Raw genomic sequence first — 25,551 nt, 5'->3', positions numbered from 1 at the left:
CCTAGCTGCAAACTCCACAACACGCCACAACATATTTATACGTAGGCCCCGCAGTAAACTGGGGGCCCACCACACTTCCCCACAATGAGTCCCTCCAAGCTCCACGGCTTCGCGCAAGTCCGCGCTTCCCTTACCCCTGCCCTCCTCTTCGCGGTCATCTTTGGCTCGCTTGGCTCGTGAGTTTTCTGTTGCTCATCATGTCTAACATAGACACTGACCAACATTAGCCTCACCTTTGCTTACGACAATGGGTGGTGGGGTTCGGCACTCGGCGAAGCTGCCTTCAACGAGTTTTATGGCCAGATGACTAGCGCCGCCGGTACGCCAACTCTGTCCGCCACACAGCAGTCTTCCGGAACGTGAGTGTGGTTGTGTCAAGTATGGTGTGACCTTGCTGACACTATATGCAGAGCCCTTGGTACGGCTGGTATCATGATCGGCTGCATGGTGGCGCCCGACTTTTCTCGTCGCTTCGGCCGTCGCATGTCATTTGTGGCGCTTGGCATTACGGCGATTATTGGCTCCATTATTCAGATTACCAGTATCCTTGGCCCCGCCTCGCGCACCAATGGCTCCAAGTTCTGGCAGCTTATTGCTGGCAAGATTGTTGTAAACGCAAGTGTCGGTGTGGCCAGTACTGTTGTCCCGGTGTATCTTGGCGAGTAAGTGTTTTGTAGGCCTTTGCTGCGGCGAAGAAGGCAGCTGACATACAAACCAGGGTGGCCCCATCCAACATCCGTGGCCTGATCGTCAACGTGTACAGTATCGTTCAGAACATTGGTGGTATTTTAGCTACGGGAACCGTGTACGGTACCCAATACCGCACCGACAAGCTTGGCTGGGTTTTGCCCATTGGCCTGCAGATGTGAGTTTGTGACCCACACCGCTCAACTGCCTCTAACACGTTTCTAGGCTTGTACCTCTGATCATGATCCTTGGCACGCCGTTCCTCCCCGAGTCGCCTCGCTGGCTCATTGAAACCAACCAGATTGACAAGGCCCTCCGCTCCGTGAAGCGCCTCCGCGTCTCCGGGTTCGACGCCGAGCGTGAGGTCAACGACCTGTATGCGGCCATGAAGCACCACGAAGACATTGCAGGTGGCAGCTCCTACATTGACCTGTTTAAGAGCAAGGGTGGTAACCTGCGTCGTACCCTCATTGTTCTTTCCATGGGCTGTCTCCAGCAAGGCCAAGGCAGTGAGTGACCCAGCAGCGGTGTGTCGACAATGTATCTAGTTATTAACACCGTTTTCACAGTCTCGGCGGTGAACAACTATTTCGTCGTCACACTTATGGCCATGAAAATCAAGGACGTCATCGGCTTGCTGCTCATCCTCCAATCCTGTGGGCTCGTGTTCAACTTTTTGGTCTCAATGCTCGGCCCCGACAGGTTTGGCCGTCGCCCTCTGCTGTTGATTGGTTCCGCCGTCATGTTCGTGTGCATGTACGTCGTCGCTGGTATTGCCGCTGGCACTGGCGGTAACCCATCCGTTCCCGAGCAGCGCACCATCGTCGCCGCCTTTTTCATCTGGGTCCTGATTTTCTCCGTCTCGTGGGGCCCGCTCACGTGGACCGTCACTGCCGAGACTCCCAGTGCTGCGCTGCGCGAGAAGAGCATCGCCCTTGGCGCTTGGTCCGGATACGCAGTCGGACTCATTGTCAACTTCATCCAACCCTACATGGCCAACCCCGAGTATGGCAACCTTGGCGTGAGTCGATTACGAGCAGGTGCACTTGCAGTGCACTCGCATCGTCGCCCGTGCTGACATGACACCCAGGGTATGACCGAGTTCATCTACGGCGGCTTCTCACCCATCGCCTTTGTCTGGGTATACTTTATGATTCCCGAATTCAAGGGCCGCTCCCTGGAGCAGCTCGACGAAATGTTCGAGGCAAAGGTGCCCACTCGTGACTTTGCCACGTATGAGTGCATCACCACCATCCACGGCGACGACAGTGAGGGCCAGGCCACCCAGGACGTTTCGGAGAAGGAGACCGCTGAGCACAAGGAAACTGCTTAGGTCTGGGCGTATAAACAAGGATGTGCCGAAGTGCAGGAAACGGAAGCGTATGATTCAGCTTGTGGCGGGGAGGTGCGGAGTTGTGATTTTCTACGAATTTTCAATAATTAAGACATGCAAGGCATTCTGTGGTACCATTGTGTCTGGGACCGTCGCGCTGCATGCATGTCAACCATGGCGAGCCTCTACGAGTAAGGCAAGGGTTTATGTCCTCCTAGAGGCCTATACAACATACAGAGAACGGGACTGGTGGTCTGAGATCCAACAGCCGCCACCTCCGCGAATGTGTAGCCGCGACACAGCATTGCCCCCCTACTCCTTCCCCTCATGTATAATCTTGCAAGTATGAAGATGTGTTGCAGATGAGTATCACAGGGTTATGCCATTATGCAAATAGGGGAGTGGGGGCGACTTATCAGAGGGAAGGGACACATCGCCGGTCGCGTCGGAGGTGGTGCCACCACGCCACCTTCCCATTCGCCGAGCATTGCGGTCAGTCAACATTGCCATGTTCGTATCTCTCAACAGTCGTGGCCGTGCATTGGGATATCGCGACTCACCCCTTTTACTACGTCTCTCCCGTCCCTGCATGAAGAACCATATCTCGGTGTCTTGCGCTCAAGTGGTCTTGCGTAGGTCTGTGAGGCGCAAAAAGAACCACACGTCCTGGGCTGGACACCATCCGCGGTCACCAGCCAAACCACCTCAGCACTCTTTCGGACCATGGTTTCTCGGTTCTGATGCATGTACCCTTGTCGCTGGAGTGTGCATGTGCTATGGGTTCATGCATGGGATTGCCAGGGCCCAGGGAAGGCGTGTTTGTGGCAGTGTGGCACCCGAGCCCCCAGGTGCCACAAACCCTTCCAACCGACCTTTCTCCTTCCAACACCTCTTCCACACCTCCAATCGGTCTCAAAGAGGTCCAGGCGATGCAGAACAAAAAGAATCTACCCCACACGGGCTCGAACCGTGGACCTCGGAGTTGCTGATACACTGTATCGTAACAGCTCCACGCGCTAGCCAACTGAGCCATAGGGTACTTGATAAAAAGTTTGAGCCACTCATAGCTATAAACAGAAAGATTTCCGGTCTAAAACTTGTCTAAGGTGCAACAGAGTTTGCTGCGATGGCCGCGTGTTGCATGAGTGAGGTTGTGAGCGGCTGTGAAGGTCGTGATATCCACAGCTACCTCACCACACGTGTGTTCTGGCCACCCCGCCAACTCGTCGTTATCAGCCCACCTGTGCGATGCATGTATCAGTAGGACTTGTACAAACTGCGCAGCTCTGCCCGTCACGCACGCCACAGGCGATCGCCGCCCACGCGCGGTCGCGTCAATTTGATCTCGAATTGTTGACCGAACCCGACCTGGCGCCAACCCTCCCCGCCCCGCGATCCCGAGATTCCGCCAGCACAACCCCCGATTTCAACTTTGTCCTGTGTTTCCCCATCTCGTCGTCCTCTCCACCATTTTGTCCATTCTTCCAACCCGCATCTCGTACTCGGCACAGCGCCTTCCACGAACCCGACTCGCACGAAACATCATGTCCGGCAGCATCAGCTCTTCTGTCCTTGACCGCGTGAGTGCTGCTCCCCTGGTTGTCTGGTGTCGTCCCATCTGGCGTCACCCCAGCCAAAACCCCCATCGCACAACGTGCACCATCACGGCCGCATGTTGCGCTGTTCAGCTCCACTGCATGGCGGCCCCATTCCTTCTACTCTCCTTGCTCCCACACCCACCCGCCCGCATCCACCTTTTACTGACCACCATCTCCAGCCCCTCGTCATCTGCGGTCCCAGCGGCACCGGCAAGTCGACGCTCCTCAAGGCCCTGTTCGGCAAGTACCCGGGCGAGTTTGGCTTTTCGGTGTCGCACACCACGCGCCAGCCCCGCGCCGGCGAGCAGAACGGCAAGGACTACCACTTTGTCGCCAAAGACGAGTTCATGGCTCGTGTCGAGAATGGCGAGTTCCTCGAGTGGGCCCAGTTTGGCGGTAACTGGTGAGTTGTGCGCGGAGAGAGAGGGGGGCAGGGGAAGCGATAGCGCGAGAGTAAAGGGGCTGCGGCGGTGGCGCCAGGTGTGGCAGGCGTGACAAACGTCCCGATGGCGGCCTCCGAGAAGGCGTCAGGCCGTCAGGCGTCATGGCGCTGGCCAGGTGTCGGCAGGCGAGCAGCTGTCATGGTGTCGAATGTCTGCAGCGATGCTCGTCGTGTTACGGAACGTGTCATCAGTGCAGATGTGCAGATGTGCAGATACACCTGCCATGTCTGGCGACTCGCTGTGTTGTTCCCCAAGCATCTCTCATCCCCTTCAAACACCCACATCGCAGTCACTAACACCACCTCCAGCTACGGCACGACCTTTGCGGCTTTGACCCAGCTGCATCCCAAGCGCTGCATCCTCGACATTGACCTGCAGGGTGTCAAGCAGCTCCACCTCCAGGGCCCCAAGCAGTCGCCCCCTCTTGTCCCCGTCTTCCTCTTCCTGTCGCCTCCCTCCGTCTCGCACCTCAAGTCGCGCCTCAGCGGCCGCGGCACCGAGACTGACGAGAGCATCGGTAAGCGCCTCGCGGCCGCCAAGGCCGAGATTGAGCATGCCATCTCGGGCGCGCACGACCTCGTCATTGTCAACGACGACCTGGAGCGCGCCGGCAAGATGCTCGAGCAGGTCGCGCTGGGTTCCGACGGTTGGGAGAAGGTTGGCGACGAGCTCCCTGCTCTCGACGTCAGCGAGCTCTAGATATGGGCGACACTGGACCCCCTAACAAAAATAGCCACCAGCGGGAGGCAGCATGTATACAACAACCATTGATCGCGGAGGCCTGTTATACACCAATGCATCTAATATCGTACAGCCAAAAATGTGTGTTTTGTGTGGTGGGGGTGGCTAAAGTGTAGTGGGTTGCTGCAAGTGAAGATGGAAGGAGAAAAGGGCCGTCTATTGAGGCGCGGGGAAGGACAAGTCCGACCTGTTACCGCCAAACGAGACCTCCACGTCCTGTGCGTCGAGCTCGGGGTGGTCATCGGCCTCCTCCTCAAACTCCATCTGGGCCTCTATGCGCTCGTCCTCCGAGTCGTAGTGGTTGTCCTCATTGTCGAGGTACGCGTCCTCGCGGTCGTTGCGCGGGAACGGGCCAAAGGGGTTGGTAGCCGTCGGGTCCTCACCGGCCGAGGTTGTGGGCGCAGAAGAAGCAGACTTGCCACCACCCGACATACCCATGTCGCGCAGCATGCGCTCGAGGTTGGCGTCCTTTGCCGCCTCGGCCTTGGCCTCGCGCTCGGCCCTGACACGCTCCAGCTCGGGCTTGTAGTCGGTGTTGTACTCCTTGTGCGCGTCGTCGACGGCCGCGAAAAACTCCTTCATGCCCTGGCCCGTCATGGCCGACACGCCCACGGCGCGGAGCGAGTTGTAAAACTCTTCGAGCACAAGGCACATGCTGCCCATGAGCGAGTTCATGTAGTTTTCGCCATTCTCGTCGCGGCCACGCTCGGCGAGGGCCGCCTGGAACTTTTCAAAGTCCTCCATCCACTCGAGCGCAAAGTCGTGCGGCTCAACGTCCACCTTGTTGAAGACGAGGATGAATGGGAGACGCGTCTTGTAGAGAATCGAGCACGCGTACAACATGTTGCTCATAAAGGTCGCGGGCGAGGTGGTGCGGGGCGTGTCAATGACGTACGCGACAACAGTCGGGAGCGACGAGGCAATGGCGTCGGTGATGATGGCACCGGAAGCCGACCAGGTGAAGATTTCAATCTGACCGGGGGTGTCCACAAGCACGTAGCTGGAGAGTTGAGTCAGCAGGGAAGGCGGGGGAAGAACGGCGGGGAAGGTTTCCTTCTCCCGGACGTTCCACTCACTCGACATCCTGGGCACGCTTCTCAACAAAGCCGAGCACCTGGTCAAACTTGGTGGTAAACAGGTTGAGTGCAGTCATGATGCCACCGTTGGGACCAAGGTTGTACTGGGTCATGACCTCCTTGTAGTCGACAGTGTCGCGAATGTCAATGTTGGCAGCATACGGCATGTGGCTGACAGCCGGGTCGAGGTTGAGAATGTAAGGAGGCGTGTCCTTTGAGTGAAGGTACGAGTTGAAGCGCTGCATGAGGGTGGTCTTGCCCTGCGACGAGTGTTAGTCATGGTCCTTTTGGCTGTGGGGGTGTGGCTGTTGTTGAGTTTCGGTGAGTGACGTACCGATCCAGCCATGCCGATGACAAGAACGACCACGGGCTCCTTTTCGCCGGCACCAGCGGGGGCCTTGCCCGCCGAAGTCGAGCTTTCCGCTGGCTGAGAAGCCTGAGGAGTGGGCTGCTGTGATGGTGCAGGAGGAGCAGCAGTGTCGGCCATGGTGTGGGTATGCTTTGGTGCAGTGTCTGATGTCACCACCCGCAACTCGCTCTCGGTCCACCCAAATCTGAGTGACCTCCACCACGACCACGCGAGCAGAATGCCACAGCGGGCCTTGACCCGCGGCGTTATGTTGGATGCCCCGCATTTATTATACAGTACCCTCGTTTAACTTGTGGCACCCCGGAAAGGTTCTAATTTCCCGTAGCAGCAATGAAGGTATTTTTAACCGACATTAGAAATGTATTAGAGGCGGGAGTATATTTGTGTGATCCCCTGTCGCCGCCGCCCACCCACGCTGCCCGCGGCCCTTCACTGCGCGTGCGCTCTGCAGAGCCTTTGGCACCCCTTCTCCCCGCGCCCAGCCAGCGCACCCAGCGTGTGCCCACAGCGTGCGCCAGAGCGGCGGTTGTGTGTGTGCGTCTCGTCGTCCATCCATCCATCCCCCCCATCTCCTCGCAAACGATCCATCAACCCCCACATCCACCCAGCCCTCCCTCTCCATCTCTCTCCCTCAACTCACCCCCTCGACCCTCCTCCTCAACCCCCGCTCCATCCTCAACCCGGCACCCCATCGCCCTCCAGCGCGGCCCACGACAAACACCCGCCTTAATCCCCCACAACCCAACAACTGAACACCCCCTCTCCCCCTCAGGTCCGTATCCGTCCCTCCTATCGCGGCCCACCTTCTTGCCTCCCACTCGCGTCAGACACTCTGTGACGCGCCGAGAACCGTCCTCGAGCACCTCTGCACGTCCACAGCCCGTCTTGTCATTACCCGAGGCCACCCAGTCCCACGCGGCCACGCGCCCCCGCCACGCCGCTGCTGCACGCGGGGCTGTGCCCGCGCCACCCGACGCCGCCGCACGCGCTGTCACGCCGCACTGCGCTGGAACCGGGAGGGAGCACATCTCGGTCGTCCGAGTCCCCCGGCGCCGTTGGCATATGCAGAACCGCACCGAGCGGCCTTATCGCTGTGCAACGGGCCCCGGTTCTAGTGCGATGGCCTGAGCGTCGTTCGGGGGTCCTTGCCGGGTTTGGCGTGCACACTCCTGTTTTCTGCAAACGCGCAGTTGGGCCGGAGGAGTCGCGCGTTCGGTTATTCTTTGATGTTGGAAGCGGGCAGCGGAGCGCGTCAGAGACACCGTCTCTCATGACCTCCCGCACCCCGCACGAGCACGTCGAGAACAATACCGACCCCGCTGACGTCCGTTCTCTGAACGGGTGGTTGATGGTGTGTTGCATCCCGAAAGCGGCGCGCACACACATTTGCCGGTGGGGGCACGGACACACCAACTACCTCATCCATCCATCCCTCGCTTGCTTCTGCTGTTTCAACGCACTGTATACTGACTATCCCGCAGCAGAATGCAGACCATCAAATGCGTCGTCGTCGGTGACGGTGCCGTCGGCAAGTAAGTTAACACAAACAACAGCACCCCAGCAGAACCATGTTTTGCTGACCCGGGTACAGGACCTGTCTGCTCATCTCGTACACCACCAACAAGTTCCCATCAGAGTATGTCCCTACCGTGTTCGACAACTGTAAGTCAAGAAGCAGCAGCTTCGTTTTGCGCACGCCGCGACCACATGGTCTGACTTTTTTGCGCCCAGATGCCGTCACTGTCATGATTGGCGAGGACCCCTACACTCTCGGTCTGTTCGACACTGCCGGACAGGAGGACTACGACCGTCTGCGACCCTTGTCGTACCCGCAAACCGACGTGTTCCTCGTGTGCTTCAGCGTCGTGTCGCCCGCGTCGTTTGAGAACGTCAAGGAAAAGTGGTTCCCCGAGGTCCACCACCACTGCCCCGGCGTTCCCTGCCTCATCGTCGGTACCCAGGTCGACCTGCGTGACAGCGAGGGCGACAGGAACAAGACCCTCGAGAAGCTTGCCACTACCAGGCAGCGTCCCATCACCACCGAGCAGGGCGAGCGTCTTGCCCGCGAGCTTGGCGCCGTCAAGTACGTCGAGTGCTCGGCACTCACCCAGCGCGGTCTCAAGAACGTCTTTGACGAGGTGAGTCTTGGAAGCGCTCTGTGTGTGTGGTGGTGTGGTGGTGGTCTGTGCGAAAACAGCCTCCACCGCACCCAGGGATGGCGCGAGAACGCCGTCGGACGTACTGGCATGTCGCGACGAGGGAACACCGACAGCGCTGCCCTGGGCAACTCCCCCGTTTCAAACCCCACTGACACGACGCTCAGGCCATCGTCGCCGCTCTCGAACCACCCGTTGTGAAGAAGAAGCGTGGATGTGTCGTCCTCTAAACGCCTCCCCGACTTTTGCTCTTTTTTTTTTCTGCGCCGAGAGCGCATGCTTAGACCCTAACCTCCACCTCCCACCCCCTCGCCTACAAGCATCTCTCGACCCGTTACATGTCCCCGGAGTTGTGTGTCGTATACCACCTTTCCTCCTATTTTCGCGTCCCCTTACTTTTTCCTTCTTCGCAACGCGCGACCCCACCCTCGTACCCACCCACACCCATGCCATGCCGACTTGGAAAGGCTGGGAGGGCTCCACGGGCGCGCGCGTTTGCGAACCGGCTACCCGGGCCGGCTTCGGCGCCGGCTCCCTCCTGGATTGCTTTGTGATGCACGAGTGAAACGAACAGACACCGTCACCAACCTCGCCTGCCACGTAAGCGGGCGGAGTTCGTTGCAAGCTGGAACTGCATGGAGCATAGCACGTCGTATTTGGGTCGATCCTTGTTGCCGGGCACGCTTGGCGTCATACAACCCACTGACATTTTGGACCTGGGGGGCCGAAAAAAGTGTGGCCTTTGAGGCTGACATTTTATGCCGTCAACAGGCTTGTACTGCACTTTTGCTCTCTTGGGTGCCAGGAACGAGAGCTTGGCAAGGCTTCAGAAGGGCAAGGACGGGGGACGGAGCACACACACGCCTCGCGCGAGCCGCTCCCAAGGGATCTGGTCGCCAGTGATGTTTGCCACTGGCGGTGGCACTGCCGCTCGAGGCTGTGGCGAGGTGCGGCGCGCCATGTCTGCGTTTCAGACGACAGTGTCTGGGACACGGGAGCGCTGCTGAGCGAACACGAGGGTACAGTGCTTGTACGCCCAAGCAAGCAAGCAAGCTGCAAGCTGCAACTGGCGAGTGCGCTGCGGCCGCAGGGCCCCACTGCGAACCACACACCGCTGTGCCTCGGGAAACCAACCTGGACCCATGGGTAGCCCACTTGCACACTTGGCCACTTGGGCGCCTGGGCCAGTTGATCTTGTCATTCCTCCCGTCTGGGCGTAGGTGGTGCGTGCAGTGTGCTGCGTGCTGCGTGTAATGTGGTCATCCTGCATGTGTGCACCGGTGCACCGCGCAGCATGGCCACCCATCGTGCCTCGTGTCTCCGGCTGTTTCTCATTTGTTAATTGCTTTCGCTCCTGCCCCGAGCATAGCGACAGACCGGCGATTCACAGTAAGCGTCCGCCTGCGCTGGTCTGGTCGATGGGACACTGGCAGTTCGCTCGCCTGCGTTCACTTGGGTCTGGTGAAACCTTGTTTGGGCCGTACACGCTAGCAAGGCAAGTCAGGCAACGAGCCTTGCACGTGCGTCTTCGATACTCCTGTGCTGCATGATTGTTACAGTCACACAGAGCAGGTGCAGTCCTGTTGTGGGCTGTGCTGGACGGCGAGCGAGCAAATAACCATGCTGTCGCGTTGTGTTTCGTAGACAGGAGAGACTGTTCTGCACTGACTCTTGCTCGAGCTCTTGGCGAGAAGCAGAAGCCCCACCGTTGTGTGCTGCACGTCACATTCGAGGACACCACCGCGTCGCGTCGCCTGTCGCCACCCACATACCGCATACCATAAGTACCATACACACGATTTCCACGCTTTCGCAGTCAAAGCACACGTTGCGCACACGAACGACGGGGGCACGTCGTCGTATGGGGTACCTCTCCCTCCGTGGCGCTGTACATGCATGCAAGCAATTGGGCACATGATCTGGAATACAAGAGTACAGGTCTACAGATTAGCCGAAGAGAAGGATCCAGCGAGATCCAGCGGCCAGGGGGAGACTCGAGACAAATCCCACCCGTGTTGTTGGTTGTTTGAATGGGATCCATTGAAATGTTGTGACGTCATTATGGCCGCGAAGCCGCGCACGTTACGTGTGTGTTTGTGTGTGTGGTTGTGTTTGGTGTAAAACGTTCTCTCTCATGCTCTCAACGACGACCAGCCTGCTGCTGGCTGAGCGTTTGTGCGAGTTTCCTTGCGAGGATCTCCTCGTCGGCCATGCGGTGGAGTAGTCGGATGGCCTCGATGTTGTCGTCGTTGTCGTGCGGCTTGAGCCCGTAGCTGTGGCAAAACGTCGTCCAGTCGCCAAACGACTTGACAATGTCGATCTCCGTCTTGTTCTGCATCGGCGGAGCTGTGCAACGGGTGTGAGCAGGAGGGCACTGCAGTGGATGGGAGTGGGCTCACCGATACCGGTGGCGGTGGGCATGGCTGAGTGGATGGTGGCCTGGTGGGTGGGGTGGCAACAGGGGTGTGGTGGTGATGGTGGTGGTGTGATGTGAGATTGTTTGTGAACGGGGAGGGGGGACTGATGTCGTATGCTGAAGGGAAGGGGGTGGCCCGGTTGCATTCGTTATAAGCTGTTGTAGCTGCAGCCCACCCACGCACACCCACGCCTGCCCCGTGCCCACACCACGCACCCGTCCTTCTGTGCGCTGTGCACGAGGACAGCGCACCACAAATGGCCAAAAGGCCCCAGACTGTTGTGGAACCAACACCGGGAATCGTACAATCGTTGCACACACAAACACTGCATGCTGTCATCGGCGGCGGGTGGTGTGTTCCACCTGCTTACCTAATCACATTTAACTCCACGGTCATATCCGGAATCTATTTTGTGTGCGCCACGAGCGCGCCGCGTGCGCGTCAAACGCGTTGTACGTTGTGTGTTTTTGTGTGACGTCGTTTTGCTCTCAATGTCGGGTTTGTGAACAGTCCAGTCATCCCCCATTCCACCACCTTTACTTCTTCTTCTTCTTCGTCCCCCTCCTCCCACTCGTTCTTTCACCATACTGTCACTCACACGTCCTCTCCTCGCCCGCTCCCTTCGCCCTCTTCTTCCTCTCCGGCCCCTCACCACTCCTCTCATCCGCCCCACCACCTCATCTTTCGCCATGCCACCCCGTCGCGCTGCCTCCACCAAGACCGCACCCAAGCGCGACCGCTCGTCCTCTCTCTCGGACTACTCTGAACCAGAGTCCAAGCCCGAGCCCAAGAAGCGCGCCCCTCCCAAGGCCAAGGCCAAGGCCACGGCCACGACCACAGCTAAACCCAAGGCCGCCAAAGCTGCCAAGTTCCCTCCACCCGGGCTCGACGCTGCGTCGCACCCGGCCCGCTCTGGACTGCCAGCGTTCCAGTTCACCGAGACCAAGGAGAATGGTGCCATTGGCCCGCGTGATCCCTCTTTGCCCCTCTTCGTGGGCGCACACGTCAGCATGGCTGGTGGACCGGCGACGGCCCTCCTGCGGGCTTCCAAGGCCGGCGCAAACGGTCTGGCGCTGTTTGTGAAGAGCCAGAGGAAATGGGCTTCAAAGGACTATGAGCCCGAGGTGATCGAGCAGTGGAAGGAGCTCGCCAAGAGCAAAGACGATGGCGGTGGGTGTAAATGGATGGGTGTCTTAAAAAATGCTGACCAACACACAAGGAATGGGATACAACCCCGAGTCGATCCTCGTGCACGGCGGATACCTCATCAACCTCTCAAACAACGACGAGTGGGTTTCATAGTGGCATGCTGCAGCTGACCCACCAGGACCAAGTGGAACCAGTCGTATGAGTGTTTCCGCGACGACATTCACAGGTGTCACCAGCTTGGTATCAAGCTGTACAACTGGCAGTGGGTCTTGACTTCACCCCGCGAACAATTGCTGACCCACTCCACCCAGCCCCGGATCGACTCTTGGCAACATTTCCAAAGAGGAAGGGTACAAGCTCGTTGCAAAGGGTATCAACAAGGTGCACAAGGACGTCCCAGAGGTCATTACCGTCATTGAGAACATGGTGAGCTAACGCAATTGAAAACTGGTCGCTGACACCTCAGGCCAACGCCGGCTCCAACATTCTTGGCACTGCGTTTGCCGACCTGAAGGGCATGATCGACCTGGTCGAGGACAAGTCTCGCGTCCGTGTATGCCTGGATACCTGCCACACGTTTGCTGCGGGCTACGACCTGCGCACCCCCGAGGCCTACGCTGCAACTATGAAGGAGTTTGACGAGGTCGTGGGCAACAAGTATCTCGGTGGCATCCACCTGAACGACTCCAAGACCGACCTCGGCTCCAACAAGGACCTGCACGAGAACATTGGCTTGGGACAAATTGGCCTCGACGGCTTCCGCCAGCTCATGCGCGACCCGCTCATGGTCGGTATCCCCATTGTCCTCGAGACACCCTCGGGCCCCGCAGGCGCAGTCGAGAATGGCGACCTGGAGATTTGGGCCAAGGAGATCAAGCTCCTGTATGAGATCCAGGCCATCTCCGATGACGAGTGGGAGACCAAAAAGGTGGACATTGAAGCGCGCTGGCGTAAAGAGCGCGACGCCATCTCCCCGCCCAAGGAGACTACCAAGAAGGCTGCCCCTGCCAAAAAGGCTGCTCCTGCCAAGAAGGCCGCAGCGCCGAAGAAGGCCAGCAAGAAAAAGGTGGTCGAGAGTGAGAGCGAGATGAGTGACGGGGACAGCGAGTAAGGAAGAGACTTGTAACCTGCGTTTGCACTGTACTACTATGAGCTGGTCCAAAGGGGCTGTGTTGTGGTTTCCTGTCCTGCGCTGTCTCGGGAGCCCACTGGGATAATTCGGCCAACACCAAATGAGTGAGACCTCGGTATGAGTGGCATGACTTTGGCTCGGCAACCACAATCGGCCCGCCGCCGGCGCTTGGATGACGACGTACTTATCTCCTACACGGCACGGTGTGCTTCTTCACATATTCCCTCCACGAACTGAACTGAACCCACCACGCAACTCAGCTCACAACCATGCTCATTCAACTGCCGCGCACGTTGCATACAGTGCTTGACTTCACCCTCGTCCCCGCCCTCCTCGTGTCGGGGCTGTCGCTCACGGCCGTCGTCCACCTGTGTACCTATTTCTGGATCCGGCCCCCATTCAGCCTCAAACGACACTTGATCGTCAACATTGCCCGTGTCGGTCTCACCATCGGCGACTTGAGCGTGTTTCCAGGTCTTGGTGTTGTGCCCCAACGCGATGCGAGAGAACAAACTGTGCTATCCAACTGGTACACAAAGTCCCCAGACACAGATGTGGATGTCCGTATCATCGAGCCCCTGAGCAAGGACGTCCCGCGCCTGGAGATTATCGAGCGAGTCAAGGGCAAAGTCGGTGAAGCTCCAGTGCCCGGCTTCATGGTTGCGCCAGCGGTACGTACAGTGTTCCTCCATCCACGAGCAAGAGAGGCCGCTGACTGTTCCAGGGCACAGCCCTCTGGGCCCGCGCAGCCCCCGGCGAGCGCGTGGTGCTGCACCTCGTCGGGGGCGGCTACGTGACTGGCCATCCGCTGGAAACTCATGGGGTGTTCAGCCTGGTCGATATCACCAGAGGCCGTGTGTTCTCGGCCAACTACCGGAAATCCCTAGACGACGCTACCGCGTTCCCCGCATCGTTGCTGGACAGTCTGGCAGGGTGGCAGTTTCTCGTGCACGAGCTCGGCTTCGCGCCGAGGAACATTACACTCGCGGGCGAGAGTGCCGGCGGGAACGCGGTGCTCGCGCTCACACGATACCTTGACGAGCTCGAGCAGCACGGATACACCGCTCTCGGCCTGCCAGCCGGAATGATCTTGGCCGCGGTGCGTGTCGCGGACCCGCTCGCTTTCCCTTTGCTCACACCCACACCCACTGACATCTTGCCACAGCCTTGGAGCGACATGACGTGCTCGTTCCCTTCCATCAAGGCCAACAAGTATACTGATTACCTCATGGACCTGTCCGTCTACGCCATCCCGTCACATACGCGACACTACAGCAACCAGCTGTCCGACGCCTACTTTTCCCCCGCGCTGTCCATGCACGGAGACGACCCCCACTGGAAGCGCCTCGCGTCAGCTAGGGTCGCCGTGCATGTTAGCGGGGGTACCGCCGAGGCGTTATGGGACGAGATTGTCGCCTTGGTGCAGACGATGCAGGCCGCGGGTGTGGACGTGGCATTTGCCCAGGTGCGTGAGAGCCGTCTTTGTCCTCCCAACCAAGGGTTGTGCTGCTGACACGTGCGACACAGCTCGCACTGGGCGTCCACTGCGACTATCTGATAAAGGACTTTGCGGTCATGCAGCCTGACCTTGCGTATACGTGGCCAGCAGTCAAGCAGGGTTGGATCGAGTACTTTGAGGCGCTGGATAAGAGAGGCTACAACTAGACATAGGCTGGGGTCGAACCGATGCATCTACCACACCGTTCAGTACATTCCGTGTCGACGTCCTGTTGCACTTACTTGTCTCGGAGCCTGCATCGATCCGGTGTTAGCAGCGAAGAAGCAGGTCGTTTACAGCCTACGGTGCTCGGACCATGTGGTTCACTCACTGTAGCGCTACTATCACTGTCACGTGACGACTGGTCGTTCCCAATGACAAGACGGGCACCACGGCGACAACGACAACAACAACATCGTCACCACAGTTTACATCCTCCCCGTCCACCTGCAAACCACCCACCGCACTCATGACGCACTCGCTTTGATACCCAGTGCACGATTGCAGTGGCTAGGCAACCGGGAGGCCTCGTCGTCCAACGCAACAATCAAGCATGTTTCATTCCGAGTTCTCCCACCTCGGCAACCCAGGTCCGACCCACAGTCGCTACACGCTTCCAGGAGAGCTCTACCCCAGCACCATCCACGAGTGCTTGTCCCGCCACATCATGCCCCCGATGGTTATCGAGGCCCAGGGTGCAGGAGCCGGGCGAAAGAGGAAACGGCAGGATGGAGTAGGTCGTTTACGACGAGAACCGGCTGACACCAGCTCGCGGCGTCCAGCAGTACGCACTCCGTCACCGACTTTGGGCACAAGTTCTTTGAGCTTATACACCGCTTCAAGTAGGTAAGCCAACTTCTTGGGCGGGGACCTGACTGCAGGATCTCCCTCGACCGTGACCAGCTCGCGGATGTAATCACCACACATCTGTTGCCTCACCTTGGCAGCGACGGCCATGACGCTGCCTTTGTGACTTCCTGGACCGAAGAAATCCTCGTGCAAGACCATGTACACTGGAGCGTGCGACCAGACGCGAGCGTCCCATCGGACGGGCACACTCCCTATCACTACCGTCTCGATCGTGAGGAACCTCGGCAGCTTGCCAAAGATCACGGATCTCACACGTGCATCTCAACTCGTGTTGGCGGCGGTGCACTTGGCAACACCGGCGTTGTTCGCCTCCAGGCCGCTCACCTGGCAAACATGTTCGTTTCCTCAAAGCACGTGAGGAGTGTAACCTCAGGCCATCGGGTTTGGGACTACGCCGAGGACGTGGGCTCTGGTACCAGCGGCTTGGCCTCTTGTCCTGTTCGTCCACCCTCTACCGAGGAGCGCCCAGTGGTGTGTCTATACGAAAACAAGACAGCACTGCTAGACGCCGATTTCTTCCGCCTGGTAACTGCCTTGAAGCAACAAATTGACGGTGACCCGCCCTTGGAGTTCACATACAATGGACGTGGCAAGTTTAGTGTGCGCCGAGGAGCGACTGTCACCACTTTGGGCCCCGCCATGGTCCTCGTCTTGTCACAAGTAAGTTCTTGCCCAACTGCGGTAGCTCACGCTCAGGTGTTCGAACAACTGCACGTGAACAAGGGCGTCTACTGTCTGTTGACAAACTACAACGTCTACATCCTCGTCAAGCTCACGGGCAAGAATGATCTATGCGTGTCCGACTTGTTCTTCCGCGACCCTCGCGCCATGGCTTTGTCGAGGACTCGGCACGACTTGTCAACACTTCCTGGCTCCCTGTTGGATGATCTCCACCTCTCGCTGAACCCTGCCTCTGTGAAATGCGTTGGGCACACCAGCATCGACGCCCGACATGCGACTCCCACACAACCCATGTCTTACGTTCTTCCCGTGCTCGTTGCACTCCTACTTTTGGACGAGCGTGTGGGCGACATCTGGCACGCGGATGCTGTAACACACGCGATGAACCTCAAGTACAAGGACATCGCGGCCAAGAGGGTGAAACTTCCACAAGCGGAGAGCAATCGCGATGCGGCCCAGGACAACCCCACACACATGTCATCCTCTGGGCTGGGCGGTTCCGTGATGCAACGCATGTCCCACTCGGACGTGCCCGAGAGCCACGACACCTCCTCCCTGCGCTCCCGTTTAACGCCCCCAACGATGCCCAAAGACCGACCACTTGGTTCTCAAGTGCCGACCGCAACTCTTATCACTCCCCCGTCATCATCCCACACCATGCCTACTGAATCAACTTCCTCCAGCTCGAATTCATCTGACTCCTCAACGGTCAGGTTCCTTCCTGCGGAGGGCCGAGACGAGGACGACCTTGAGCGGCAATGGTTCGACACCCTCGCGGTCACCACCCAGGTCGCCGCATCCGCCCCTCTCACCTCCAACCCAGCGGTGACTGTTGGGGGTCTCATTGGGCAAGGATGGCTGTGGGATGTTTACGAGGGGTCTATATCGACTCAAAACGGAACTCGACACGTGGTCGTAAAGATCTGTGATTCATCGTCAATCCTGCACGACGACGAACGTTTGGAGCAACAGCTTGATTACGTGTATAACGAAGCACGTATTCTGAAGCAGCATTTGGGTGACCTTCAAGGCACCTCGGTTCCAGTCTTCTTTGGACTCTACCGTACCAACAGTGTCGACTCGCGCGGTCTCTCACTGTGCCACATTGCCGTGCTAGAGCACTGTGGCGTCCCCGCTGCTGGCTCCTCTCGTGGAATCAGTGCTCTCAATCGCGACGACAAGTGGGTCATCTGCACTGGGACTCTCTGCTGACCTATCAGACGGAGTTTGTGTACCCTCTTTGACGCCATCCACGCGCGCCGTGTGTGTCACCACGATATCCGGCCTCGTCACATTCTCCGCCGTCCTGACGGATCTTTGGTCCTCATCGATTTCGACCACGCTCAAGCCGACGCCACCGACCGCATGATCGCCATGGAGGACGACGAGCTTCACGCACTGCTAGAGGTCTAAGTTGTATGAGTTCATTGTACAGAGCTTTACATAGCGCACATGATCCAATCCTACACCCTGTGGTCTACATGTATTACACCAGTAGTAACATTCTACCCGAGCAGACAGTGCAGATGTGGGGCGGCGGGACCAGCGGAACCTGTAAATCCTGGGGCCCGCACCCACCCCGGTTCGTGGCCCCGGACTGACATTACACCGCGCCAAGCGGGCTAGATAACCGCCGCGGTGTTCATGCCCGAGGAAAACACCGAGACCGCTGCTATTAGTGAGAGACTGCGGCCACCGCCGGCCGCCGACCAGTTGAGCAATGTATCATGGATGGCCCCTACAGGGCGACGAGCTGCTGGCATACCGCTGGGACAGATACATAACGCTCGTATGACTACCCACCCACCAATGAGCCCCCCACCTCACACACACACCATGGCCGAACAGCTCGTTGGTCTGCTTCGGGGCGTCACCAAGGTGGCCATAATTGTGACCCTCCTCCTCGTCACCCTCCCGCCAACGGCGATCTACCACGTCTTTACATACCTGTATAGGCGGCCACCATACAGCCTCAAGCGGCATGTGATCGCCAACCTCATGCGCGTCGCGGGCACAAACGCGTCGCGGGTCACCCTCCCTCCCCGCGACGCGACGGCAGCGATGATTCCCAAAAACAAGTACACAACGTCGCCAGAGTGGACCGTCGAGGTCCGCATGGTCCAGCCCTTGGATGCCGACGTGCCCCGTCTCCCTATCATTAAGCAGGTCGGGGATAAGGTCAAGGGGGCTCCGGTACCGGTATTCATGGTTGCCCCGGCAGTACGTACCTGCACCTGACGTGCCCATTTGGCGTTTTATGGCACTGACATGTGCCGCAGGGAACTGACCTCTTTGCTCGGGCAGCACCGGGAGAGCGAGTGGTCCTCCATACCATCGGCGGTGCGTATGTCGGTGGCCATCCACTGTCGGAACACATCGTCTTCAACATGACCAAAGTCATGAAAGGCCGTCTGTGTACAGTCAACTATCGCAAGTCGCTCGACGACGCCAGCGCGTTCCCCGGGTCGTTGCTCGACAGTCTTGCGGGATGGCAGTTTCTCATCAAGCTGGGTTTCGAGCCAAAGGTCCGTACGGTATGGGGGAGGGGAGGTGGCGCCCGACACTGACGGGCAGAACATCACTCTTGCTGGCGAAAGCGCGGGCGGGAACGCATGCCTTGCGCTCATGCGATACCTCGACGACCTCCAGCAATCTGGGTATGACAAACTGGGTCTTGCAGGCGGCATGCTCTTGTCGGCAGTACGTGGCATCCTACCAGTCTTCGTTGCCAACCAAAGTCACTCACACCCCCTGTAGCCATGGTCGGACCTGACCTCGTCGTTTCCCTCCATCCAAACCAACAAGCACAGCGACATTCTCTTCGACCTTACCGCCGCGTGTGTACCTTCTCATATCCGTCATTACGGAAAGGGGGCCGCACGCGGCCCGTACTTCTCCCCGGCGCTGCACCCGAACGACGAGCATTGGCGTCACTTGGCGCAAGCTGGCGTCATTGTGCATATCAATGGTGGCGACGCTGAGGCCTTCTTTGACGAGATCAGCAGCGTTGTTCGGGCTATGAAGACGGCTGGCGTGGACGTGACGTTCCTAAAGGTGAGCTAAATCACTTGTGTGGAGCAGGATAAAAGAGGGACCCAGTGACAGACGCTGACTCGCAGCTCCCCAACGGAGTACACACCGACTATGTGTTGAAGGATCTCGGAATCTTGTCGCCTGACATCGGGTATACTTGGCCTGCAGTCAAGCAGGATTGGATTGAATACTTTGAGGCTTTGGACAAGAGGGGATATTAGGTCACTCGGTGATGAGCAGAGTTTTGACGGGATGTACTAGTACGCTGCCGACGCTTGCTCATGGGAAGCTTCTGCATTGCCTCTTTCCAAAGTACTAACATTACAAAACACATCGAACGCTAGGTTTGTTTTCTTTGTGTGTCTCCATTTCCCTCCTCCATTGTTTTCTCGTTATTCTCTCAGTGATCAGTGAGCAGCGCCAGCGGTCATAGCGGCGTATTCGGGGTCCTTCTCGATACCCTGGATCTCGTCGAGGTTGTAGAGGGGCTTGAGCTGGGCGTCCTTGCGGCGGAAGATGTAGCGCTTGATGAACCAGGGGAGCCAGGTGCTGCCCTGGTAAGAAGCGTGCTTGCTCATGGGCACACCGAACACATAGTCGAGCTCCTCAAGCGTGAGCTGCTTGGTCTCGGGGAGGAGGAAGAAGATCATGACAGTGGCGATGACGTTGAGGCCGGCGTAGAAGCCAAAGGCACCAGTCGGGGTCATTGCAATCTTCATACGGGGCCAGGTGAGCGACAGGACCGCAGCCCAGAACAGGCAGGTGGCAACAGCCCAGCCCATGCCGACTTCACGGTGGGTGATGGGGAACACTTCGGCCGAGTAGGCAAACGGCTGTATCGTGTGTCAGCATTGTGATTTTATAGCCAGCTCTAGTTTGGTACTCACAACAGGTCCCTCGCCGACCGAGTACACCATGGCGAACAGGTAGATGAAAAGCGCCACAAGGGGAACCTTGACGTTGGTGTCCTTGATCAGGAAGCAAAGACCGGCCGCGAGCAGGGTCCAGGCCATGTTGGGGAAAGTCGAGAGCAGCAGGTTCCTCCTTCCAAAGGTGTCGATGGTGAAAACGGCAGGGAAAGCGAAAATGAAGTTGATGAGGCCGAAACCAAACGACGCGAGCAGGCACTGGAGGGTACCGTAACCGGCCTCCTGGAAAACGGACGACGAGTAGAATGCAATAATGTTGATACCGCACTGTAGACATTGTTAGCAATGAAACGCCCGTATGGACCATGCCCAACTCACCATCTGCTGCGCGAGCATGACAACAAAGGAAGCGATAGTAGCGCGGCGAACACGAGGAATGGTGAAGAGCTGGATAAAGCGGGTGAAGAAGTTGCTGGTGCCGACCGCGGCGTATTCCTCCTGCAGCTGGGCATAGACGTAGTAGAGGTCGCGTGAGGCCTGGAGCGGAGAGTTGCGCAGACGCAGAAGCGACTTGAACGCGTCCCCGTAGCGACCCTTCTTCATGAGCCAACGCGGCGACTCGGGACAGAAGTACACGCCGATAACGAGCGGGACGGCGGGGATGAAGGCCGATCCGAGCTGCAAGCGCCAAGCGATTTTTCCGACGTTGAAGACGGCGAGGTTGGCGCAGAAGCCGAGGAAGATACCGAACGCGGTCCAGAGTTGCCATGACATGACCAGACCGCCACGGACAGAGGCCGGGACATTTTCACTGTCATTGTCAGCGTTGCGCCACAACCCCGTGTGCTCTAGGCGACTCACGCGTTGAAGATGGGAACAGTCGATGCCTTGAGTCCCATTCCAATTCCCATCAAGATACGGCAGGCAAGCAACTGCTGCCAGTTCTGGGTGCACGCAGAGCCGATGGGAGTGAGCAGACAGAAGACAGCGGAGATGAAGATGGTTCCACGGCGGCCAAGCCAGTTGTTCATGGGGTCGTTGAGCTGTACATTGGGTTAGCCACGGGTCGTGTGACAGATACATTAAGACTCACCCAGCAACCGATGAGCGCAGCACCAATGTAAGGGGCGGCGTTGACGAGACCGACGAGCCACGAGTGGTCTTCCTGCTCCTTGGCACTCTGGCCTTCAACCACCGTGTCGGGAATGCCAAACTCGATAGGGAACGACAGGTTGGCACCGTTGGAACCGGTCTGGTCCCAGCCTTGCACGGCGGCTCCGACCGATGCCAAGACAACGGTGAAGATGAGGGCCCTGGGCTGGTCCCACTTGTGCGTCTTCTCGCGGCGGAGGACGTTCTTGTCGGCATCGTCAAGCTCGGGGTACCTCTCAAAGCCACTCGGGTTCTGCCCAACGAGGGCACCCTTGCGGAAGAGCTCCTTTTGGTCCGAAAAGCCATTCTCGTCACAGAAGCGGTCAACGTCATCGAAGAGCTGGTCCTTGGGGATACCAAAGAGGGGGTTTTGAATTCTGGCATGTTAACCCTCCGTTCCTTGGCCACCCCACTCAGGCACACTCACTTGGCAGAGACGTTTTCGTTGATATTGTGGATGTGCTCCACGTGACTCGAGCGGCGAGCTTTGTCATCGATGTGGTGCGCAGCACTCTTCTCGTCGTGGGCATAGGGGCTTTCCTTGATGCCGACCTGGCGCTCCTCGTCAGACGAAAGAGACATGGTGGGGGTGGTGGCGGCTGTGGTTGTTGTGGTTGCTGTAAGTGATTGGCGGTGTGGCGCTGTTGTGTTGCGTTCTTGGCTGGCGCTCAGCAAGTTGTAATGTGGCGGTAGACCGTCGCGAATTGCAACCTGTTGTGGAAGACGCAAATCAACTGGCCCCCAGTCCCTTCTTATAGAAGCATGTCACATTGCGAGCTGTCGCAAAGGGCCGTGTCCCCCCTTGGACGCTACAATGGCCCCACCTCCGCAACATCGCGGAGAACCGCGAACATGTTGAAGATGAACCCTTGCGGAGGTACACGATAGTTGCGTTCCTGTTCGGCCCCTTTCACCATGGCTGGCGGCCGTTTGGAATGTTGTAAGCGAAGCGGGAGGGGGGTGGGGACGGCAAGCAACAGTATAGAGTGGGCATGTGGGGGCATGTGGGGCATGTGGGGGCTGACGACAACACACCCAACCTTGAGCAGATCAGCAGGCGAACCACGAAGTACAGCTCGTCTAGGCACCCACTGCGACCCCACCCCACCTCGTCGCCCCTTTCAGGACAATGCAGCAACAAAGCCACATTGCTCGGGAGTCTCCAGACCGGGGCCGGGTGGGGTGCTGCTGCGGCTAGCGGCGGCAGCGAGCGGGCAGCCGCCTATGTCATTGATGTCACATGAATGTCACATGCCCGCAGCAGTCCGCAAATGGGGTCCTGTGTACCGAGTGTGCCGAGGTCCGTGTGCTGGTTAAGATGCCGACACGGAACCTCGGCGGGACAGACGCGGACAGACGCGGACGGACCTCAGTGAGGTGCGGACGTTGCGGATGTTTGGCAGCATCTCTGTTGTTCACCTGTTGTTCACCAAACGAAGTTGCCGCCGGTACGTATGAATGTCTGTCGCTGAGGGGCGTGTAGGCACCTGGCGGGAAACAGGCTGCAAAACTACTCATGCTACTCAGTTGGATAACTGACATGAGTAGGATGCAAAAACATGACGTGATAACGATTTGCCACTCCACCCACACCCCTGTCCCGCGCTTTCACCATTCAGCCAGGTCCTTAGCCAGCGCTTTGTCAAGCCAGCGCCTTGCCAAGAGACAGCAGTTGAAACGATTTCTCTTCTTCACTTGCATATCGTTTGGGTTGGTGGCCTTGGTGGCCTTCGATGCATGGTTTGCTTCGGCAAAGCGTTTGGTTTGCGACAAGGCTCTCCGCAACGTCCCGTCCGAAAAGGTCCAACAGTCCTAAATGTCCGCGGACGGTTGCGCCGGTGCCCAGTTGAGGCTGGGGGCCACGTTATGCGCATCGAAGGGCCTCCTTTGCTTCGGCGGAGGACCTGGGGGGTCCCCAACGCTGGTGCTCGTGCGAGCTTGCGGCGCTGCAGGCCCTGATCGTGGATCTGGGGATGGAATGTACAGGCTTCGATTGTTGTCTGTTACGCGTCGCGTACTGATGGACATTTTCGAATCGCCGAAACCACGCAGCTCCGCGACGATCGCGTGCAAGCCTCCCCAGTTGCTATGCTATTTCCAACTGCCATGCAGTTGCTGCTGAATTGCGTGGATCGTGTCGTCCCCAGCCCAACAGCATAATGAGAACGCAACGAGTCGCAACAAAATCGGCCTCAACTCCCAACTCCCCAGCGGCAGACAGCAGGCCGGATAACCTCCGCGGACAATCAGCGATCACGTCTCTCCGGCGGTGAGATCTGGCCCAAAGATCAAAAAAAAAAGATCACAAACTCTCGGCTTACCGCCTCGACCCATGTGGGAGTGCTCACGTGTGAGGTTCGTATCGTATATCGTATGCATATCGTGGCGGGGAATGTGAGGATCTCTCGCCCCAACGAGTCCACGATGGCGCCTAAATGTCCACTCTAGGTTCGGTACCGCTGCCAGTACAGTACAGTCAGCCTATCGACGATCGACGAGCAAGAGCCGCCGGTTCGTGCACAGGTGGGTGGATGCGAGGGGGTGATGTTTTGACGAAGCCAGGCAGGATGAGCATCTGGGCAACAGAGGAAGAGATCGAAGAGACAGTCACCCCCAAACCTAGCCCAGCCACGGCAAAACAACGGCTAAACTATCATGGCCTCCACCCTCAACGTGCATCCGATGGCTCGTCACCGCCGCTGCGCTGTTCGAGGTGCGTCAGAAATCCACAACAACAACAACACATGCAATGGCCTCAACGCCTGGCGGCTCACATAGCAAACCACGGAGCTACGGGGCATACAGTAATGCGCTCGAAACGTTTACGACAGACCTCCATGACCCACTCGGTGACGAGCTGCGTCTCAACACCTCCTCCGACCACTTGCCTTCTGAAGCCACGGCGACCGACGACGGCTGCAACGCCAGCGACGACCACGGCGACCAAGATACAGATGGCCCAGTAGAGGTTGTTACCCTCATGCAACAGCAGGAGAAACCACACCCAAGCCTGTCAGTCACCATCGACCACACGGCTCACCCGCACATTATCGACCGCATCGTCGAGTTTGCGTGCCGTGATGCCCTCAACGCATTCCGCCCAACGTCCAAGGCATTCCACGCCCGCGTCTCAAGGATCCTCGATACCCACATTGCACTCGTCCACCTTGGGGGTTCCATCCCCGCCGACCCGGAGGACATGTTATCATGGCCCGCCGATCTGAACGAGGTCGAGCGGGTGGAGCGGCGGTGGGCTGCCATCAGAGGCAAGACTCTCGACTGGCAGTCGTCCAGCAAGTGGGGCGACCATGTCTTGTTCTGCAGTCTGGCCCATGCAGCTCCTGTCGCAGCGACCGTGTTCCGGCGTATCCGAGTTGTCGACATCCACTTCATGCCCGATCCACAGGTGCTCATGATATACCAAGCGTGCATTGCCGCCATGGAGCCAGAGCTCGAAACGGTCCGCCTGATCGACGTCACAGAGACCAACTGGGCAGGTGAGTGTCCCATTGTGGCACCCACCTTTGTTGTCTTTCTGTCGACGTCGCTCTGCGCGTTTGGGGAATGCCCGGACGCGTTTCTTCGGCCGCCAGCACAAGGCGTCAAGAAGCTCGTCATCAACTTTGCCGTCTATCAGAGTTACCTCGGCACTCCAAACTCGACTTGGTATGTGGAACTAGCCCACATTCCATTCCTTACCCGCATCCCCGATTGCGTCGAGGACGTTGTGATCATCCTGTCTCCCACATCCGATCCTCCAGAGCAGAAACCTCTTGCCAGTGGAATCAGTAAACAAGACCTCTTCGTTGCCTTGGTCGATTGCGTGGATCGATTCATCGAGGACAAGACATTCACAGTGGTCGGTATGGCCGAGCCTGCCGCAGCCCGCTTTCGGTCAGCCGCCAGAGGCATGCTGATGTACTCTCGCCTGCGGCCAGGCGACATGGGTATTGGGGATAATGGCAAGCCGTCTGCTGCGCAGCTCGAAGCCCGCGAGGGGCCCGGGGTAGACCTTCTCTTGACAAAGCTGTCTCTGGTTTCTCGAGAAGAGTATGCCCAGGAGGTTGGCGAGAGGGAAATGGACCTGTACGTTGAGCCCACGTAAGCGCAGGAACCGAACTGCCGACAAGAGCCGTCGTGCCGGACCCATGCGTGGAGCGCTCCAGGCCCGTCTCGTCACGGCAGCCACAGGCGGTTGCCGAGAACGCGGAAATAATCACCATCCGCACCGTCACATCTCGTCAACGGACCAGTAGTGCGTGGTTCTGATCTCTCCATCGGCCACAGGACCCTGCGGACGGCGACGCCATTCTCCTTCGCTAAGCGCGCCGACGGTTGGCAATACA

The 25,551-nt window shown here is 58.4% G+C and overlaps 11 protein-coding genes and 1 non-coding gene across 12 annotated transcripts; 8 read left to right on the top strand and 4 right to left on the bottom strand.

Annotated features, from left to right (window-relative positions):
- Positions 1 to 84: 84 nt before the first annotated feature.
- Positions 85 to 2,020, top strand: EHS24_006648 (uncharacterized protein; the record flags this gene model as incomplete). Its single annotated transcript, XM_028622054.1, has 7 exons — positions 85 to 176; positions 228 to 359; positions 411 to 662; positions 719 to 865; positions 913 to 1,196; positions 1,257 to 1,708; positions 1,778 to 2,020. The coding sequence occupies 7 exons, from the start codon at positions 85 to 87 to the stop codon at positions 2,018 to 2,020; spliced, it is 1,602 nt and encodes a 533-aa protein (XP_028478506.1).
- A 947-nt stretch (positions 2,021 to 2,967) lies between these two features.
- On the bottom strand, positions 2,968 to 3,059 carry EHS24_006647. The gene has a single exon. It is a non-coding gene; the product is annotated as a tRNA-Asn (tRNA).
- A 505-nt stretch (positions 3,060 to 3,564) lies between these two features.
- On the top strand, positions 3,565 to 4,760 carry EHS24_006646 (uncharacterized protein; the record flags this gene model as incomplete). The annotated part of the gene is made up of 3 exons (XM_028622053.1): positions 3,565 to 3,600; positions 3,654 to 4,021; positions 4,073 to 4,760. The coding sequence occupies 3 exons, from the start codon at positions 3,565 to 3,567 to the stop codon at positions 4,758 to 4,760; spliced, it is 1,092 nt and encodes a 363-aa protein (XP_028478505.1).
- Positions 4,761 to 4,958: 198 nt separating this feature from the next.
- EHS24_006645 (uncharacterized protein) lies at positions 4,959 to 6,365 on the bottom strand (the record flags this gene model as incomplete). The annotated part of the gene is made up of 3 exons (XM_028622052.1): positions 4,959 to 5,802; positions 5,879 to 6,138; positions 6,213 to 6,365. 3 exons carry the CDS (start codon positions 6,363 to 6,365, stop codon positions 4,959 to 4,961), a joined length of 1,257 nt encoding a protein of 418 aa, XP_028478504.1.
- Positions 6,366 to 7,518: 1,153 nt separating this feature from the next.
- On the top strand, positions 7,519 to 8,634 carry CDC42 (Rho GTPase; the record flags this gene model as incomplete). The annotated part of the gene is made up of 5 exons (XM_028622051.1): positions 7,519 to 7,589; positions 7,733 to 7,780; positions 7,840 to 7,910; positions 7,980 to 8,386; positions 8,572 to 8,634. 5 exons carry the CDS (start codon positions 7,519 to 7,521, stop codon positions 8,632 to 8,634), a joined length of 660 nt encoding a protein of 219 aa, XP_028478503.1.
- Positions 8,635 to 10,544: 1,910 nt separating this feature from the next.
- Positions 10,545 to 10,825, bottom strand: EHS24_006643 (uncharacterized protein; the record flags this gene model as incomplete). Its single annotated transcript, XM_028622050.1, has 2 exons — positions 10,545 to 10,750; positions 10,804 to 10,825. The coding sequence occupies 2 exons, from the start codon at positions 10,823 to 10,825 to the stop codon at positions 10,545 to 10,547; spliced, it is 228 nt and encodes a 75-aa protein (XP_028478502.1).
- A 685-nt stretch (positions 10,826 to 11,510) lies between these two features.
- On the top strand, positions 11,511 to 13,081 carry EHS24_006642 (uncharacterized protein; the record flags this gene model as incomplete). The annotated part of the gene is made up of 5 exons (XM_028622049.1): positions 11,511 to 11,991; positions 12,041 to 12,110; positions 12,149 to 12,232; positions 12,282 to 12,396; positions 12,437 to 13,081. The coding sequence occupies 5 exons, from the start codon at positions 11,511 to 11,513 to the stop codon at positions 13,079 to 13,081; spliced, it is 1,395 nt and encodes a 464-aa protein (XP_028478501.1).
- Positions 13,082 to 13,371: 290 nt separating this feature from the next.
- EHS24_006641 (uncharacterized protein) lies at positions 13,372 to 14,767 on the top strand (the record flags this gene model as incomplete). Its single annotated transcript, XM_028622048.1, has 3 exons — positions 13,372 to 13,773; positions 13,827 to 14,567; positions 14,630 to 14,767. The coding sequence occupies 3 exons, from the start codon at positions 13,372 to 13,374 to the stop codon at positions 14,765 to 14,767; spliced, it is 1,281 nt and encodes a 426-aa protein (XP_028478500.1).
- A 386-nt stretch (positions 14,768 to 15,153) lies between these two features.
- EHS24_006640 (uncharacterized protein) lies at positions 15,154 to 17,564 on the top strand (the record flags this gene model as incomplete). The annotated part of the gene is made up of 5 exons (XM_028622047.1): positions 15,154 to 15,333; positions 15,369 to 15,442; positions 15,482 to 16,130; positions 16,167 to 17,332; positions 17,372 to 17,564. 5 exons carry the CDS (start codon positions 15,154 to 15,156, stop codon positions 17,562 to 17,564), a joined length of 2,262 nt encoding a protein of 753 aa, XP_028478499.1.
- Positions 17,565 to 17,987: 423 nt separating this feature from the next.
- Positions 17,988 to 19,405, top strand: EHS24_006639 (uncharacterized protein; the record flags this gene model as incomplete). The annotated part of the gene is made up of 5 exons (XM_028622046.1): positions 17,988 to 18,371; positions 18,431 to 18,676; positions 18,726 to 18,851; positions 18,909 to 19,205; positions 19,271 to 19,405. 5 exons carry the CDS (start codon positions 17,988 to 17,990, stop codon positions 19,403 to 19,405), a joined length of 1,188 nt encoding a protein of 395 aa, XP_028478498.1.
- Positions 19,406 to 19,591: 186 nt separating this feature from the next.
- On the bottom strand, positions 19,592 to 21,787 carry EHS24_006638 (uncharacterized protein; the record flags this gene model as incomplete). The annotated part of the gene is made up of 6 exons (XM_028622045.1): positions 19,592 to 20,017; positions 20,072 to 20,380; positions 20,432 to 20,864; positions 20,915 to 21,096; positions 21,147 to 21,582; positions 21,633 to 21,787. The coding sequence occupies 6 exons, from the start codon at positions 21,785 to 21,787 to the stop codon at positions 19,592 to 19,594; spliced, it is 1,941 nt and encodes a 646-aa protein (XP_028478497.1).
- A 2,167-nt stretch (positions 21,788 to 23,954) lies between these two features.
- EHS24_006637 (uncharacterized protein) lies at positions 23,955 to 25,310 on the top strand (the record flags this gene model as incomplete). The annotated part of the gene is made up of 1 exon (XM_028622044.1): positions 23,955 to 25,310. One exon carries the CDS (start codon positions 23,955 to 23,957, stop codon positions 25,308 to 25,310), a length of 1,356 nt encoding a protein of 451 aa, XP_028478496.1.
- Positions 25,311 to 25,551: the final 241 nt, after the last annotated feature.

Source organism: Apiotrichum porosum (genome assembly GCF_003942205.1).
Source record: "Apiotrichum porosum strain DSM 27194 chromosome Unknown scaffold_3, whole genome shotgun sequence".
NCBI classification, from domain to species: domain Eukaryota; kingdom Fungi; phylum Basidiomycota; class Tremellomycetes; order Trichosporonales; family Trichosporonaceae; genus Apiotrichum; species Apiotrichum porosum.
Note: the sequence above shows the minus strand (reverse complement) of the source record. Positions and strands in the feature narration are given on the sequence as shown.